Source organism: Cetorhinus maximus, chromosome 22, assembly GCF_964194155.1.
Source record: "Cetorhinus maximus chromosome 22, sCetMax3.hap1.1, whole genome shotgun sequence".
Lineage (NCBI taxonomy): Eukaryota > Metazoa > Chordata > Chondrichthyes > Lamniformes > Cetorhinidae > Cetorhinus > Cetorhinus maximus.
The window spans coordinates 26,888,812-26,903,973 of NC_135900.1; the positions used below are offsets into that span (position 1 = coordinate 26,888,812).

Consider the following 15,162-nt stretch of genomic DNA (forward strand, 5'->3'; position numbering starts at 1 on the left):
GAAAAAGGGTGGAATGGCCAAATCTAAAGCCCCCTGGATGTCAAGGAGCTTACATGGTAAGATAAGGCAGAAAAGGAAGGTTGATGTCAGACATCGAGAACTCTATACTACTGAAACCGGAGGGGTGAAATCAAAAAGGAAATTAGGAAAGCAAAAAGAGAGCATGAAAGAATATTGGCAAGCAAAGTGAAGGAGAACCCAAAGATGTTTCAATTCATCATTACATTAAGAGTAAGAAGATAACTAAGAAAAGAGTAGAGGCCATAAAAAAACCAAAAACCTGTGTGTGGAGGCAGAGGATGTGGGTATGGTTCTTAATGAATACGTTGTGTCTGTCTTCATAAAAGAGGGGACAATGCAGACATTGTAGTTAAGGAGGAGCAATGTGAAGCATTGGATATGATAAAAATAGGGAGAGAGGAAGTATTAAGGGGATTAGCATCCTTGAAAGTGGATAAATCACCAGGGCTGGATGAAATGTACCCCAGACTGTTGAAAGATGCCAGGGAGGAAATAGCAGAGGGTCTGACCATCATTTTCCAAACCTCACTGGATACAGGTGAGGTGCTGGAGGATTGGTGGTCTGCTAATATTGTACCTTTGTTTATAAAGGGAGCGAGGGATAGACTTAATAATTACCAGTCAGTCTGACCTCGGTAGTGAGCAAATTATTGGAATCAATTTTATGGGAACAGGAGAAACTATCACTTAGAAAGGCATGGATTTGTTAAGGGAACATAGTGACTGACTAATGTGATTGAATTTCTTGAAGTAACAAGGAGGATTGATGAGGGTAGTGCAGTTGATGTGGTCTACATGGATTTTAGCAAGGCTTTTTGTCAAGTTCCCACATGTCAGACTGGTTAAAAAAACTCATGGGATCCAGGGGAATGTAGCAAGCTGGATACAAGATTGGCTCAGTGACAGGAAACAGAGGGTAATTGCTGATGAATGTTTATGTGGCTGATGAGCTGTTTCCACTGGGGTTCCATAAGGCTCAGTACTAGGTCCCCTGATTTTTGTGGTATATATTAGTGACTTGGATGTAAATATAGGGGGAATGATCAAGAAGTTTGCAGACAACACAAAAAATTGGCTGCAGGGTTATTAGCAAGGAGGATTGCGAATGGAATTCTTCTATCACCGAGGCATAGAATATAAGAGCAGGGAGGTTATGCTGGAACTATATAAAACATTAGTTAGGCCACAACTTGACTACTGTGTACAGTTCTGGTCACCTCATTACAGAAAGGATGTAATTGCACTAGGGAGGGTACAGAAGAGATTTACGAGGATGTTGCAGGACTGGAAAATTGCAGCTACGAGGAAAGATTGGATAGGCTGGGGTTGTTCGCCTTGGAACAGGAGGCTGAGGGGGAGAATCTGAGGGGCCTGGATAGAGTGGATGGGAAGGGTCTATTTACTTTAGCAGTGACTAGGGAGCATAGATTTAAAGTGATTAGTAGAAAGATTAGAGGGGAGATGGGGAAAAGAATTTTCACCCAGATGGTTGTAGGGGTCTGGAACTCACTGCCTGAAAGGGTAGCAGAGGCAGAAACCCTCAACTCATTTAAAAGATGTCTAGATAGGCACCTCAAGTGCCGTAACCTGCAGAGCCTCAAATCAAATGCTGGAAAGTGGGATTAGGCGGAGTGGCTTGTTTTTTGGTTGGTGCAGACACGATGGGCCAAGTGGCCTCTTTCTGCCCTGTAAACTTTCTACGATTCTATGATTTACAAGATTATCACTGCTTCCCAACGAGAATCCAGTTAACGGCTAATAGCAATAGGAACAAAGCTTTTGGCCAAACACCAATACATAGAAGACTGGTTGAAAATAAATTGTCTGTGCAGTTTTAAACTTTTCAATAAAACATATGCACTTAACTAGGGGTAAAGACTGTGTGCTGCATCAGTAGTTTTTGAATATAATTTAAAATTCTCAATTTAATTTTAAAAAAAAGGTTCATTTTACAGTTTTTAAGCAGCACTTTTTTTGTCCAGTAACCAGCTGGCAGCATAAAAAGATTTTTTTTTTTTAAAGAATTTGGACAGTAATCACCAGGAAAAAAAAAAAATACTCTTGGCATAGTAATGCACAGGTTTTGTTTCATAGCTGTGCCCTGCATAGACTGGCTTAGTTATGTTTCACAGTTTTGTCATTTGTGGTGAGGGGAGGGGGTCTTATCAAAAAGATTGGTTTTTGCTGATTTATGAAATCTGTGTGCTTGGAACCTGTGAGACACATGAATGAATGACTGAAAAGGTGAGTGTTCCACAAATGAATATTAAAGTGAGTTAGCACCATTGAAAATCCACAATACCTCAGTCTATTGGACTGAATACCTTGCACTACAATGTGTTTGTATTTTCCTGTATGTCTGTACTACCAAGTCTTCCTTTCTGTTGCCTAAAAACATGAGCGTCGTCTTGCTCACTCCATTCTCCTGCTTGTGATGTCTGATCTACAGAGAGCACCTCCTGAAAGGCCAGAGGGTTTCTGCTGATGACCAGTTCAAGTTTATTGCCAGAATCTGCAATTAGAGGCACCACCAGGCAGCAGTCAAAGTCTCTGGTACGGATGTGATTCACCTGTTGGAAGGAAATAAAGCTATCACCAATCCTTTCAGTCTCTGCTTTCAAGAAATGCGAACAGCCTTAAGTTTTATTTCTTGTGCTTTATATGGAATAAGAACAGATATAAAATGTTGAATCTGATATACCTGTAACAACCTGTCATAGGGCTTGACACCACCAAGGGCAGCTGGTCCATTTGGGCGAATGTTGTTGACATACACACCTTTCTCCAATAGGCCATCTGAAACACTGAATCCAAAATCTTCAATATCTGAATCTTTGTATAGTGTTACCTGTGAAAGATTTCAAGAAGGTATTATGTTTCCAACTTGGTACAGAATCAATGTACAGCATATATCTTATTTGAGTAGTGTGCTGGTTTTTGCCACGTTCCATTAAAACAGCTTCTACGGATAAGGTATCAACAGTACAGAGTAACATTGTGCAGCCATCAGACATATCATTTGAATAATCAGGCCTTTCTGTTTAAAACTAAATTACAACACAGAATGACTTTCAAGTCTAGTTTTACAAGTCAGGGAAATGAGTTTTGCTAGTCTAATCACTTTATCAGTCAAACTGATAATTCAGATTTATTCCATTATAGAAACTGAAATGTTCAAAATGGAATTAAGAAACACAGAAGCATGATTAGAATAAATATATTTTATGAAATCTGAAACCTTGTGCAACTCCACTGGTGTTGGTGACATGATTTCTTTCATTTCTTGCTTGATTTTTCTAATAGCAAACAACTTTGATCTCCCACCATCTGACGGTAAAGTGTTGCTGCGGGAAGCCTGGGTGTAATGTGCCCTGACAGGATTTCTCTCTTGGAAGCTTGACTGTCTTCCCAGCGGCCTCTGACCCAGGCTGTTTTCATGATTTAGACTCATTGCACTCCCAGACATGATTGTTGCCTGTTGAATTAAATACCAAAACTGTAAAGTTCAGGGTCCAGGAAAATGAAATGAAAAGGCAACTCTATTAGTAATGGTGGGTAAGAGTTATGAAAATTGGAATGTATAGTGTTAAGTTCACACTTTTAAAAATTTTGAGTTGACTCAGAACATTAGTTGGGCAGAATGATGATTGTATCAACATTATTTTACTATGTATGCATAGTCTTGTGTTATTATGGATTAAAAAGCAATAGCTATCTACTGTTAAATACTGAGCTGTTAATTTGAGTAAGTTTTAAGCAAAAATGTTGTATATATTAGAAACTCTATAATCTTAAAAATTACTGCCTCACACCAACACTCAACATTCAAAAAAAGTACCAATATAGCCAAGTTTCTCAAATTCAGTTGATTTTGGTTGCCAGCCTTCTTTAAAGAGGAGCTAGGTTCCTGTAATTATCAAGACCATATATAGGCTAAAGAATAAAAGCTGGATGAAATATTAAATCATTCAATATTACTGTTATGAAAGGGTGACAGCATATGTATGGAAATAGCAAGACTTCATACCTCCAATTCTCTCAGAATTCCTGACTGACCACAGGTTTCCAAATCTTCTAGTGCCTGGGACCAGAAACTTTCTTCCTGATCTGCTTCTAATCCATCATGACCACCTACATAACTGAAATTTGTTCAAAGAAAATAGTATACACATATATTAAAAAACGTGCAGGTTTTTACAGTCCAAGAATCTTTTTTAAAATGTTAAGAGAAACTACATTCAGTTTTGCTGTACTGTATCATCTGCTATAATGAAGTTATGATGAACGTTTATATAACACTGGTTTGACCTCAACTGGAGATTGTGTCCAATTCTGGATGCTGCATTTTAGGAAGGATGTGAAGGTATTAGAGAATGCAGAAAAAAAATTATGAGAATGGTTCCAGGGGCGAGGGAGTTGGAGTCAGATGATTATAATTTTGTATATTAAAAAAATCATCAGCTGATTTTGGGTAATGCCACAGAAGCATATATATTATAGCCATTATCCACACTAACCTTGTAAACTATTGAAATTAGGAGATAGTTACTTGATAATACAGAACTTGAGTGTTGCTAAGAGGAGGAGACAGGCTGTTGAAGCTTTTCAAATTGTACTAGGATGTTTGCAAGAATGCCAATTTCAAAGGGAACACAAACTTATACTGATTGTATAGCAGGGATCCTGATTGGTCGAGACATTGCCATGGCAAATACACTAGAGAGCTTTTGTCCCCTGTGCTTTTGTTTATTTTAAAAAAAGGTGCAATGTATTGACATATTCCTTTTGCCTGTGGAGGACAGATCTCTGCAATAGACAGAGTACCGACCGTACTCAATCAACACCTGCTTGCAAAACTCAGAATATGTCTAACATTAGATGTGATTCCGTGATTCGGCTGCACTTGCTGAACAATCCTGAGTGTGCTAAGAATTACACTTGCAACCAATTTAAGAATTTCAGTCAGGCTTGCAATGTGAACTTATAGTATCAGATCTACCAGGTTTCTACCTCTATTAGGATGAAAATCATGATCCAGGTTAGAGGGACATTTCATGCCCCTTCCATCAACATCCTGGAAGGATCATAATCAGTTTTACAATATAAAAACTCAATACTAAGCCCATCTATTGATTCACAACAGTGTTGGAATATGAGCAAAATTAAGTTGTTCCTGTTCATTATTGAAGTTGTTCTTCTAACAGATGAAATATTTCAAGAAAAAGAGACCAAACCGTAGCATAGGGGAAAATAACTTCTTGCAGCATCTGTTCTGACTGAAAAATGAATTGTACAACTCACCCACTAGTGGTGGGTCTATCCCATTCATCGTCACTCAATGCTACTTCATGATATGGGTTATTATTATGCCTGCTGGTAGGTGAAAAACTTAGTTTGGCACTTCTCCATTCGTGTGCGTGAAGGCTGTAGCCAGAGGCTTGATATCCAGAAGGACCTAAGAAAGGAATCATAGGAGATTCAAGCCTAGGATTTCAGAGACAATATAGGAATGCTTGATAAAAGATTCAAAACCAGTTGAAACATTAGGCAGAATCTTGGGTGTGGACCAATGAAGGAATTTGAGAAGGCAAGAAACACAATCAAAATAATTATGAGGGACTATTCAATCTTAGTGCCTCACAGACCAAAAAAGGGTATTTAACCAAAAGAAATACACAAATCTGTCGAAGTTCCTTATTTACATTGATTGTTAATGTTATCCAGATTAGTAAACTACTTCCACTCCAGCAAAATACTGTGGTCTGGGTTTAACATCACACTCTGCCACAAAAACTTAATCACATTCACAAACTATACATTGGATAACACTTCTACAATTGAACAGTTGCTTTGTCACAATGAGATATTACAGTATTAACCCATCCATTTATAAAATTAAAAATACCCCAAATTATAGCGAATGAATGCCAGGTTACTTAAAGCCTTACTGTGAAATACAATTTTGATAGTTATGGTACAGCATAAACGATTTAGTCAAGTTATTCAGTGAATTTTACTTATAAAAATTATATTTTATAGCGAGGGGTAATATCTTCGGTCACCTCTTGGTTAAGATATGCAAACCATATGGAGTTGTAACAGATCATTAATTAGTTGGAACTGCACACAAGTCTGGAATGCACCAAACTCATTTGTAAATTTAAGAGCAATGTCTAGTATTCGATTGGTGCAATCAAAATTATAAGCAGTTCATTGTACAGAGAACACATTTGCAGTCAAGACTTAGTCAGAAGGCAAGAAATTTTGAACTGTAGCTATGACAAGAAAGCACTGAAGGAAATGCTTCTGGGTGGGATGTTTAATCAATCAAAACACATTACATGTTTCAAGCAGATATAATTTTAGATAAGTTAGTGTAGTCTATATTAATAATGACAGGTTCCTGGACACGTTTACTATAAAGTGAGGTCACATGTTTTGATGAATAGAATGTTTGGTATTTAAATGAGCTTTCCAACAGTCATAATTTATTGTTTTGGGGGGGGGGGGGGGGAGGTGGGGGGTGAAGATTTTTTAAAATATTTGTTCATGGGATGTGAGCATCACTGGCTAGGCCAGCATTTATTGCCTATCCTTAGTTGCCCTTGTTCAGAGGGCATTTAAGAGTCGACCACATTGCTGTGGGTCTGGACTCACATGTAGGCCAGACCAGGTAAGGGCGACAGATTTCCTTCCCTAGAGGATATTAGTGAACCAGTTGGGTTTTTATAACAATCAACAACGGTTTCATGGTCATCCTTAGACTTTTAATTCCAGATTTTTATTGAATTCAAATTCGATCTGTCATGGTGGGTTTCGAACCCAGGTTCCCAGGGCATTACTCTGGGTCTCTGGATTACTAGTCCAGCGACAATACCACTACGCCATCTCCTCCCCCTGGGAGGCTCAATGAATGTTCAATTGAATATTATTAATATTTAAACAGAGAAAAGTTAATTATTTCATCCAGCCAGGCTATAATGCTGCAGTAGGGATTAAAGTTTGTTATCTATGATAAATAGAAATCTATTAAACTTAGTACAAAGTATAATGCAGAAAATTTATTTTCATAGAACCTACAGTACAGGAGACCATTCAGCCCATTGTATCTCTGCTGGCTCTTTGAAAGAGCTGTCCTATTGTCCCATTCCCTTGCTGTTGCCCTAAAACCCTGCAAACTTTTCCTTTCTAGGTAAATATCGAAATCCCTTTTAAAATGATTAAACCACCATTTCAGGCAATATGTTCCATATCAGAATTCACTGCTTAAAAATATCATCCCTTCACTAGCTTTTTTTTAAACTCTGTGTTCTCTGCCTTCTGACCCTCTTGCTAGTGAGAAATGTTTGTCCCTGTGAACATATTTCTGGTTTATTGTGAGGTAGGTTTATTGGAGGCGGGCGGGGGAAAGTATAGTTGGGTCTGTCTGTGTGATTTAATTACATCTGGAGTCATGTAGGCTGCAAGCTTTAAATCTTCAAAAGAAGCTAAGTGCTTGACATGCTAACGGGTAAACATGGATGCCACTTAGCATGTAAAATGTGAAGGGAGTTTGCATTTTTAGATAAATGAAGAGATTTGGATTTCAAAGGGATCTTAGGCTGTTTACAACTAATTAGATAAACAAGGCTAAGGAATGTATTTATTTTTCCCAAAGGTTACTGACAATATTGGCAACAAGAAAGTTTTTATATTGAAGAAGTTACAGTTTCAAAGACATATGGAACAATAGAATTTACATATTAAAAAGAGAGAAACATATATAAAGGAGAATGAAAGGCTATGTGTCAGAAGGCCATGTAAGATCTAACAGGAGTGTGTGAAATAGCTTTAATGAAGCCTCCAGCACTTGTGCATAAATCTGCTATATAACGAAACTGAAGTTGGGGAAAAGCATTTGGAATTCCACTGTTCAGGGTATTGTCTTAACTTGCTGGTTCTGTTTTAAATCTGAAATCTATTCTGGACTGTTGCCTTAAAGGGAGTGTAACTGGGGGTCAGGTTAATTAGGAATTTTAGGAGTTCTTATAGCAATAAGTAATTGTAGTCTTATGTATGTGCTTGAAATCTTCTATATTTAATAAATATTTTAATCAAAAATTTAAAAATCTCTGAAGGTCTTGGTGGACTTGTTACTTCTGAACTCAGTGCATATATCTTGTAATAAATACAAATTGCAAAACCATTGTGATTATGCAACCAAGCTTCCCTTGTGGATTTGGTCCGCCTGGCGCACATCATCTGCCACGTCATAACACTCCCTAACAAAACACCTCATAATTTTGAGCACCTCCATTAAATCTCTCCTTAACTTTGTCTTAGAGAATAATTCCAGCTTGCCCAGTTCTCTTCACATAACTGAAGTCCCTCACCCCCAGTACCCTTAGGGGAAATCTCATCCATACCCTCTCCAAGGCCTTGACATTCTTCCTAAAGTGTGGTGCCCAGCTAACCAGTGATTTATAAAAGTTTAACATAATTTCCCTGTTTTGGTAGTTTGCCTCCATTTACAAGGCCATGGATGCCATATGCTTTTTAAAAAGGCTTCATCAACTTGACCTGGTACTTTCCCAAGATTTGTGCTTAAGAACCCCAGGTGTCTTAGTTCTTATACTCTCTGTATAAACCCTTAGTTTATGTTAACTGGTATAGATATGGGTATTTTTCTACAAACATAAAATACATTTTATTTTTCTCATTTTTCCAACATGTTTCAAACATGGGGCAGAATTTTACATTCAGCGTGTGGGTACGTGCCTGACACGCCGGAACGTATAATGACACATGATGAGGTCGGGCATGCGTCCCAATGTCATTGCGAATTCGCGTGATATTTCGTTCGGTGGGCGCACGCCAGAGTCGGCTGCGCGCCTGCCGATATTTGAAGGGCCTATTAAGGCCATTAAGGACCTAATTAATCTGAATTTTACGCTGCCCGTCCAACCTTATGGTTGGCAGGCAGCTGAAAAGGCCAAGTGGCCTTTATGTTTTTTATGAAACCTCATCCACGAGCGGGATGAAGTTTCCTAAAGCTGTTACAAATTAAATAAAAACTTTCCTTTGAAATTAAAAATATGTCCCATCTCATATGATACAGTCACATGAGGGGACATGTTTCATTGAATTTTTATTGTATTTAATAATTTTTTCAAAAAGCGTCTTTGAAACACTTCCCCAGAGAGCGCTGGAGGCAGGGTCATTGAGCGGTGGAGGCAGGGTTATTTTTGAGGTAGAGGTCAATAGATACTTGACTAACAAGGAAGTCAAAGGTTATTGGGGGTAGGTGGAACGTGGAGTTGAGGCCACAATCAGATCAGCCATGATCTTATTGAACGGCAGAACAGGCTCGACGGGCCAAATGGCCTATTGCTCCTAATTTGTATGTGCGTAACTGCCCTCCTGCATCTTAACCCTGAGTCTAGACAAAAATCTGCTCCAGCAGCTTTCCTGTTTAGTCAACTTACATTTATATATTTTTACCTGGTAGTGTGCAGTGCATCCCTGGGGTGGTTTTTTTTACACATTAGAAATGTCTAATCAGAGTAGTTCAATATGGAGCTTTCTATCTCTCATGACATCAACTTAATTTATATCTCAGCTGTCCCTGATACATTTATGTCAGTTCTGTTGCTCTGGCATTCTGATCAATGATGTAATTAGTGACAATTTGGAGTACGACCACCACAAATAAGAAACTAGTCGTTTAATTTCATCTGGCAGTTTTTCTCTCAATCACCTGAGTCTATTGATATTATCGAGCTACTTAATAATCAGTTTAAACTCAATTTGTAAAGATCAGAATTCTTAAGAGAACTTGCCTCCACCTACTTATCTATTATTCAGCCAGCCAACTAACAGCCACTACTATTGCTCCGTAAATCGATCATCACCAAATAAGTTTTTCTTATTGCTTTGATCTTGAGTTATTGAGCTAGAAATTTACTAGTGTCTGGTGTATTGATGCACTTGTGGATTTTGAATATACTTATTTTCTAAAAGAGCAAGCTGTGAACTAATAGGAAGTCACATAATATTTGACATGTAATTCAATGCTCCCTCATAAGGTGTAGGAACTTGTCAATGTTTAATTAGTTTTGGGGAATTTTTTTAAAAATCATGCTTTCTTATGGGACCCCTGCTCCTGTCTGGTATATATACCATGTGATAGCTACTTATTCACCAGTTTTGAGGAGATTCTCCAAACACTTTTTCTGTGCAACCTGCAGAGTCTACTTTCAACATTTTTATTAGGAGAAATAATAGTGTTGTAGTCATTATGCTTTAATCTATCCTATCGATTTATCTTTTATTTGACTTCGCTTCTGTAAGCTTGGCAGGGTGGTGTGGAAGAAATGCCTTCAGCATAATCTTAAACATGTCCTCAGAATGGAATCAGTAGTCAGGAAGAATGCTTGGAAAGCAAGGAGCAATTAATTAAATTAGGAAGGCTTATGGCAAACAGAACATTCTTCACCAGTCATAGACGACCAGCCATCAAGACCACAGGCCTAGAGACAGCTTGCTCAGGGTAGGGATGAGGTTGGAGGGGGGGTGGGGTGTGCACAAGTACATCCTGCCTTATCTGGAAATTAGAAAATACTTGAAGGGAATAAATGCGTGACCTGGTATGTCTAGATGCTACTGTGTTATTGCTTTGAAAGTCATCAAGGGTTCAGCATCAATTGATTGAATCAAACAGGGCTAAATTATTAACACATCACTCAGTTTGGTGAAGAGAAGTGAGGAGGTTTCTTTGAAAATTAAGGATCTACAATATTGTATTTTTGACACTCATATCATCCACTCTCAATCTTTAGTTCTTAGTTTAGTTTGATTATATTTCTGTTACAAAAGCATGACTAAAAATAAGTTTTTTTAAAACTGGCATACATAGATGGTTATCTCTGTAAAATCAATACTTTTTTCCAACAGAAAAAAGGTTATAGAAATCCTAGCACTACATAAAATGCTGGCCCCCCATACCCACCTCATATACCAGTCTCCTTCAAATTCCCTGTTGCTACCTCTCCCAGCATCCCCATTCCCCAATCTCCATCTCCTGATCCTTCATTCCCAAGTCTCTGTCTCTTCCCAATGCCTGCACTCTCAAGTTTCCCATTGCAGTAATTACACCTCCTATCCCACTAAGATTGCTGAGACCCCACCCACGACACTCCAGCCCTTGCTGATTGATCCACGTCATCATGGATCTGTGGTGACGGTCATGTGATGTCACTGATGCTGGAGACTTCTCCAACAACAGCCAGTAATGTCACAGAGCCAGCCGTGGTGGGGAGGTGCACTGCAGTGGGATGTTTAAATGGCTGATTCCCCAAGCTCCTGGAGGCAGTGCTCTTGGGGGTAGGGGTGGGGGATCCCTGATTCCAGGAACTTTGGAATTTCAAAATGAAGATAGCTGAGCTTGATACCCCCATGGATATATTTCATAACAGAGGACACTTAACAATCAGGTACAGGAGTGCAGATTGATTCTTCCTTTCCCTACACTTCAAAAACAGGGCATATTTAGCAGCCTCTTAAACTACACTTGCTGAGATTTGCTAATACATGTCAACACAGGGGCATCCCTTCGCCCATTTGGTAACACACTGCAGTAAGTATCTCCAATAAGCTATTGCTGAACATGACTGTAAACCGTTGCTAATGCTGTCTTCTATTATGCTTCAAAAGTAAATGTCTTTTTTTGTTTTTACAGACAAACCATCAATAACATTGGGAAGTTGAGATGAATGGAGAATGGAGAATTTACATCTGCAGTGTAAAATTAACCATTAATGCTGTACTGCTTTGGGAGCAGTGGTAATCCTGTTTGTGTTTGTCTTTTACATGATGCCTCTCTTGGTAACTTACTGATTACATTGGGAAGCTAAATTCCCAGTTTAATATCATGGGTTTGGAAACAATAAATTAGCACTTGTTGAGTGACTAGCAAACCTCTCTATCCATTTCTGTGGTGATACATATTAGACATCTCATGTAATTTCATCTATTTTCAATCACCAGTGTAAATACCACAAATATACAGAAGGGTTCCCGGATACTGAATAACCTATTGCCAACTACCAAGCACGTCACAAACTATTCACTGCACATTGAAAGCAAGGGTCAAATTAGATGCACATTTGAGTCCCTTTTGATAAAAAAAAAATCATGCTTTGATTTAAAGTGCTAATTTGAGTGTCTGGTGTCAAAATATCTTACAGAGTAGATGCTTATATCACATTGTTGTTTTTGTATCTTCGCACATTTCTCTCAGAGAATAGCATACACAAGCGGAATGACTCACAGGCTAATTAACAGTATGATAGAGAGTGACATGAACACTCTTTCCATAGCCATACCATCTTTATACCAACAGGTGGGGTTGTTGGTCCTCCAGGGCAAGGGTTTCCAAAGCACATATGATGGGATGGGTCAACAGACTCGAGTATCCTAGGGGATGTCAACCTAGAATTACGAGACAGAGCTTGCAAAGGCTGTCTGGAGTAGGGTTTAAACTCTAAACCTTCTGACTCAGGAACGAATGCTATCACCAAGCCCAAGGCACCTGGAGCCAAGAAATAGGAGGAGTAGGCCATTCAGCCCTTTGAGCCTGCATCAGCATTTAGTAAGATTATGACTGATCTTCTATCTCAAAACCACCTTCTCATGTTATCTTCAACTCAATTTTCAAAAATCCATTGATCTCTGACTTGAATATACTCAATAATTAAACATCCACAACCCTCTGAGGCAGAGAATGCCAAAAGATTCACAATCCATTTAATGATGAAATTTCTCTTAATCTCAGTCCTAAATGGCCAACCCCTTATTCTGAGACTGTGACCCCCAGTTCTAGACTCTCCAGCCAGGGGAAACATCCTCTAAGCATTTACTCCGTCAAACCCTTGAAGAATTTTATATGTTTCAACTCTCATTCTTCTAAATTCTGGGGATTATAGGCTTAATTTACTCAATCGATCCCAGAGGACCCCATCCTAGGAATCAGTCTAGTGAACCTGTGTCACATTGCCTCCAAGACACATATAGCCTTCCTTATGTAACGAGATCAGAACTGGACGCAATACTACAGGTGTGGTCTCAGCAAGGCCCTAACAATAGTAAGAATTATTTACCCCTATACTTCAATCCTTTGTCACAAAGGCTAATATACCATTTGCTTTCCTACTTACTTGATGTACCTACATCTTAACTTTGTGATTTGTGTACAAGGACACAAGGTCCCTCTGAATATCAAAGCTTCCTAGTGTCAACCAATTAAAAGATGTTCTGCTTTTCTATTTTTTCTTCTAAAGTGGATAACTTCACATTTCCCATCTGCAAATTCTTGACCACTCACTTAACCTGTTTATATTCCTTTCAGCCTATTTGCATCCTCTTACAGCTAACACTCCCACCTTTCATCAGCAGGCTTGGATATATTACACTAGGTTTCCTCATCCAAGTCATTGATATAAATTGTAAACAGCCTCTGATAAAAGAGAGTACAAAATAATATTTTTGTAAATATTTTCACAGTTCGGCAATGAATAGCAGTATTGCCAGGATATTATATTCCAGGAGCAGTACAGCAGCATCTGAGAGTACACCACCATCTGACAATACAAATGCTATCACAGATCTGACATGTCTGGGGATTTCAATACAAAACAGTTTGGTTTGGAGTGAAGCCCAAATAACTCATGTATCATAACAGTTGAGTGTGCAGTGGTGTTAAAAAAAAATCATTAACCCTTTTCGACATGGATCACTGAATGTTTTGGAAAGGATTGATTATTGTGTGTACAGGCCTTGGGATGGGACAGGCAGTATCTAAATTCAGTGTTAGGACCATAATCCACATGTTTTGATGTTGGTCTGAAGATCCCACAATCTCATGTGACTGCAACAGTATTTTCTCTACTGTGGTTTGTATTGTTTCTACATTTTAAAAATAAATAAGTAGGTTTGCATATTTTCATAAATATATATATCCTGCTTATGATATTGTACTACTTACCCTAATACATACCTAGTAAATGTCCTAACAAATCAGACTTCAATGTTGACGTAATGGTAAATCCCTATGGATTGAATTAGCATTCCAATGTTTAGAAGATATGAAAAAAAAATGCATAAACCTGGAAGTTACACCCTAATTGTGTCATGAGCATACGAAAAGAAAACCAAGAGTGGCACTGAGCATAACAATAAATTGCACCATCACGTTGGCAAGAAGGGCAATGAAATAGAGCCTTTTTAAAAAACCACAAAGATCATTGGTTACCAAAAATGGCCACTTTAGATTGGCTGAAAAGACATGAAAAGCATTTCTTGAGAGTGAATGGGATTGAGGCAGGGTAGAGAGGCCAAAATTGGAACAGGATGGCTTTTTTAATGGTCCATGTTGCTATGGTTGGATAGAGTTGTATGAGGCGTAATGCCATTACTCAAAAAATTAAAGGAAGGTATACAAAAAAGGAAATGTGGGGAAAAATGTGAAAGTTGAGGGACAATTCTGCTGTGAAATGGAGCACTCCTCCACTCTTTACTTAAACACCCACATGTCTGTTATAGGAAGAACCAGATTTAAAGACAAACTTGATATTCTGCCTCAAAAATATGCTTCAACTCCTTCCTCAAAAAGATGATTTCCCCAAACCCATTTCCCATAGTATGCATCCAATTGTCTTAAGAGTGCAAATTATGCACAATTTGTGCAACTAATGAGGTATGCCAACCCATTTTAGTTTTATAATTTGCAAAGAGAGTTCTGTTTATTAATTTTTTGAAATACTTCTTTTGTTCTTTCCAAAACGGTTTTGCTGATTAAACCTGTAGCTTTTAGGATTATAAAAATGCTTACTTTTGGCCCAAACACACGTACCTGTTTACAGATGGTTTCATCCAATTTGTTTTGAATTCAGGAAAATAATAAAACATGAAGACCTAAAGGCCCATATATAATTAGGTATAACTGGTAAATCTCCCAAGGCCTTTGCTCATGGGTCGTCTGGAGATTAGGAGAATAGTTCAGCTGGCATATCACAGAATCTCAGAAATGTAATGGTACAGAAGGAGGCCATTCGGCCCATTGTGTCTGTACCAGCTCTCTAAATGAGCATTATGACCTAGTGCCAT

General features: G+C 38.4%; 1 protein-coding gene across 2 annotated transcripts in view; it reads right to left on the bottom strand.

Annotated features, from left to right (window-relative positions):
- Positions 1 to 2,210: 2,210 nt before the first annotated feature.
- Positions 2,211 to 15,162, bottom strand: part of grip1 (glutamate receptor interacting protein 1) — a 379,336-nt gene continuing 366,384 nt past the window's right edge. For both annotated transcript variants that reach the window (XM_078567971.1, XM_078567969.1), the window contains 5 exons: positions 5,323 to 5,476; positions 4,049 to 4,160; positions 3,260 to 3,496; positions 2,723 to 2,869; positions 2,211 to 2,591 (listed from right to left, as the gene is read on the bottom strand). In XM_078567971.1, coding sequence (XP_078424097.1) covers positions 2,352 to 2,591; positions 2,723 to 2,869; positions 3,260 to 3,496; positions 4,049 to 4,160; positions 5,323 to 5,476 — 890 coding nt within the window. In that variant the 3' untranslated portion in view covers positions 2,211 to 2,351. The remainder of the gene's footprint in view (positions 2,592 to 2,722; positions 2,870 to 3,259; positions 3,497 to 4,048; positions 4,161 to 5,322; positions 5,477 to 15,162) is intronic.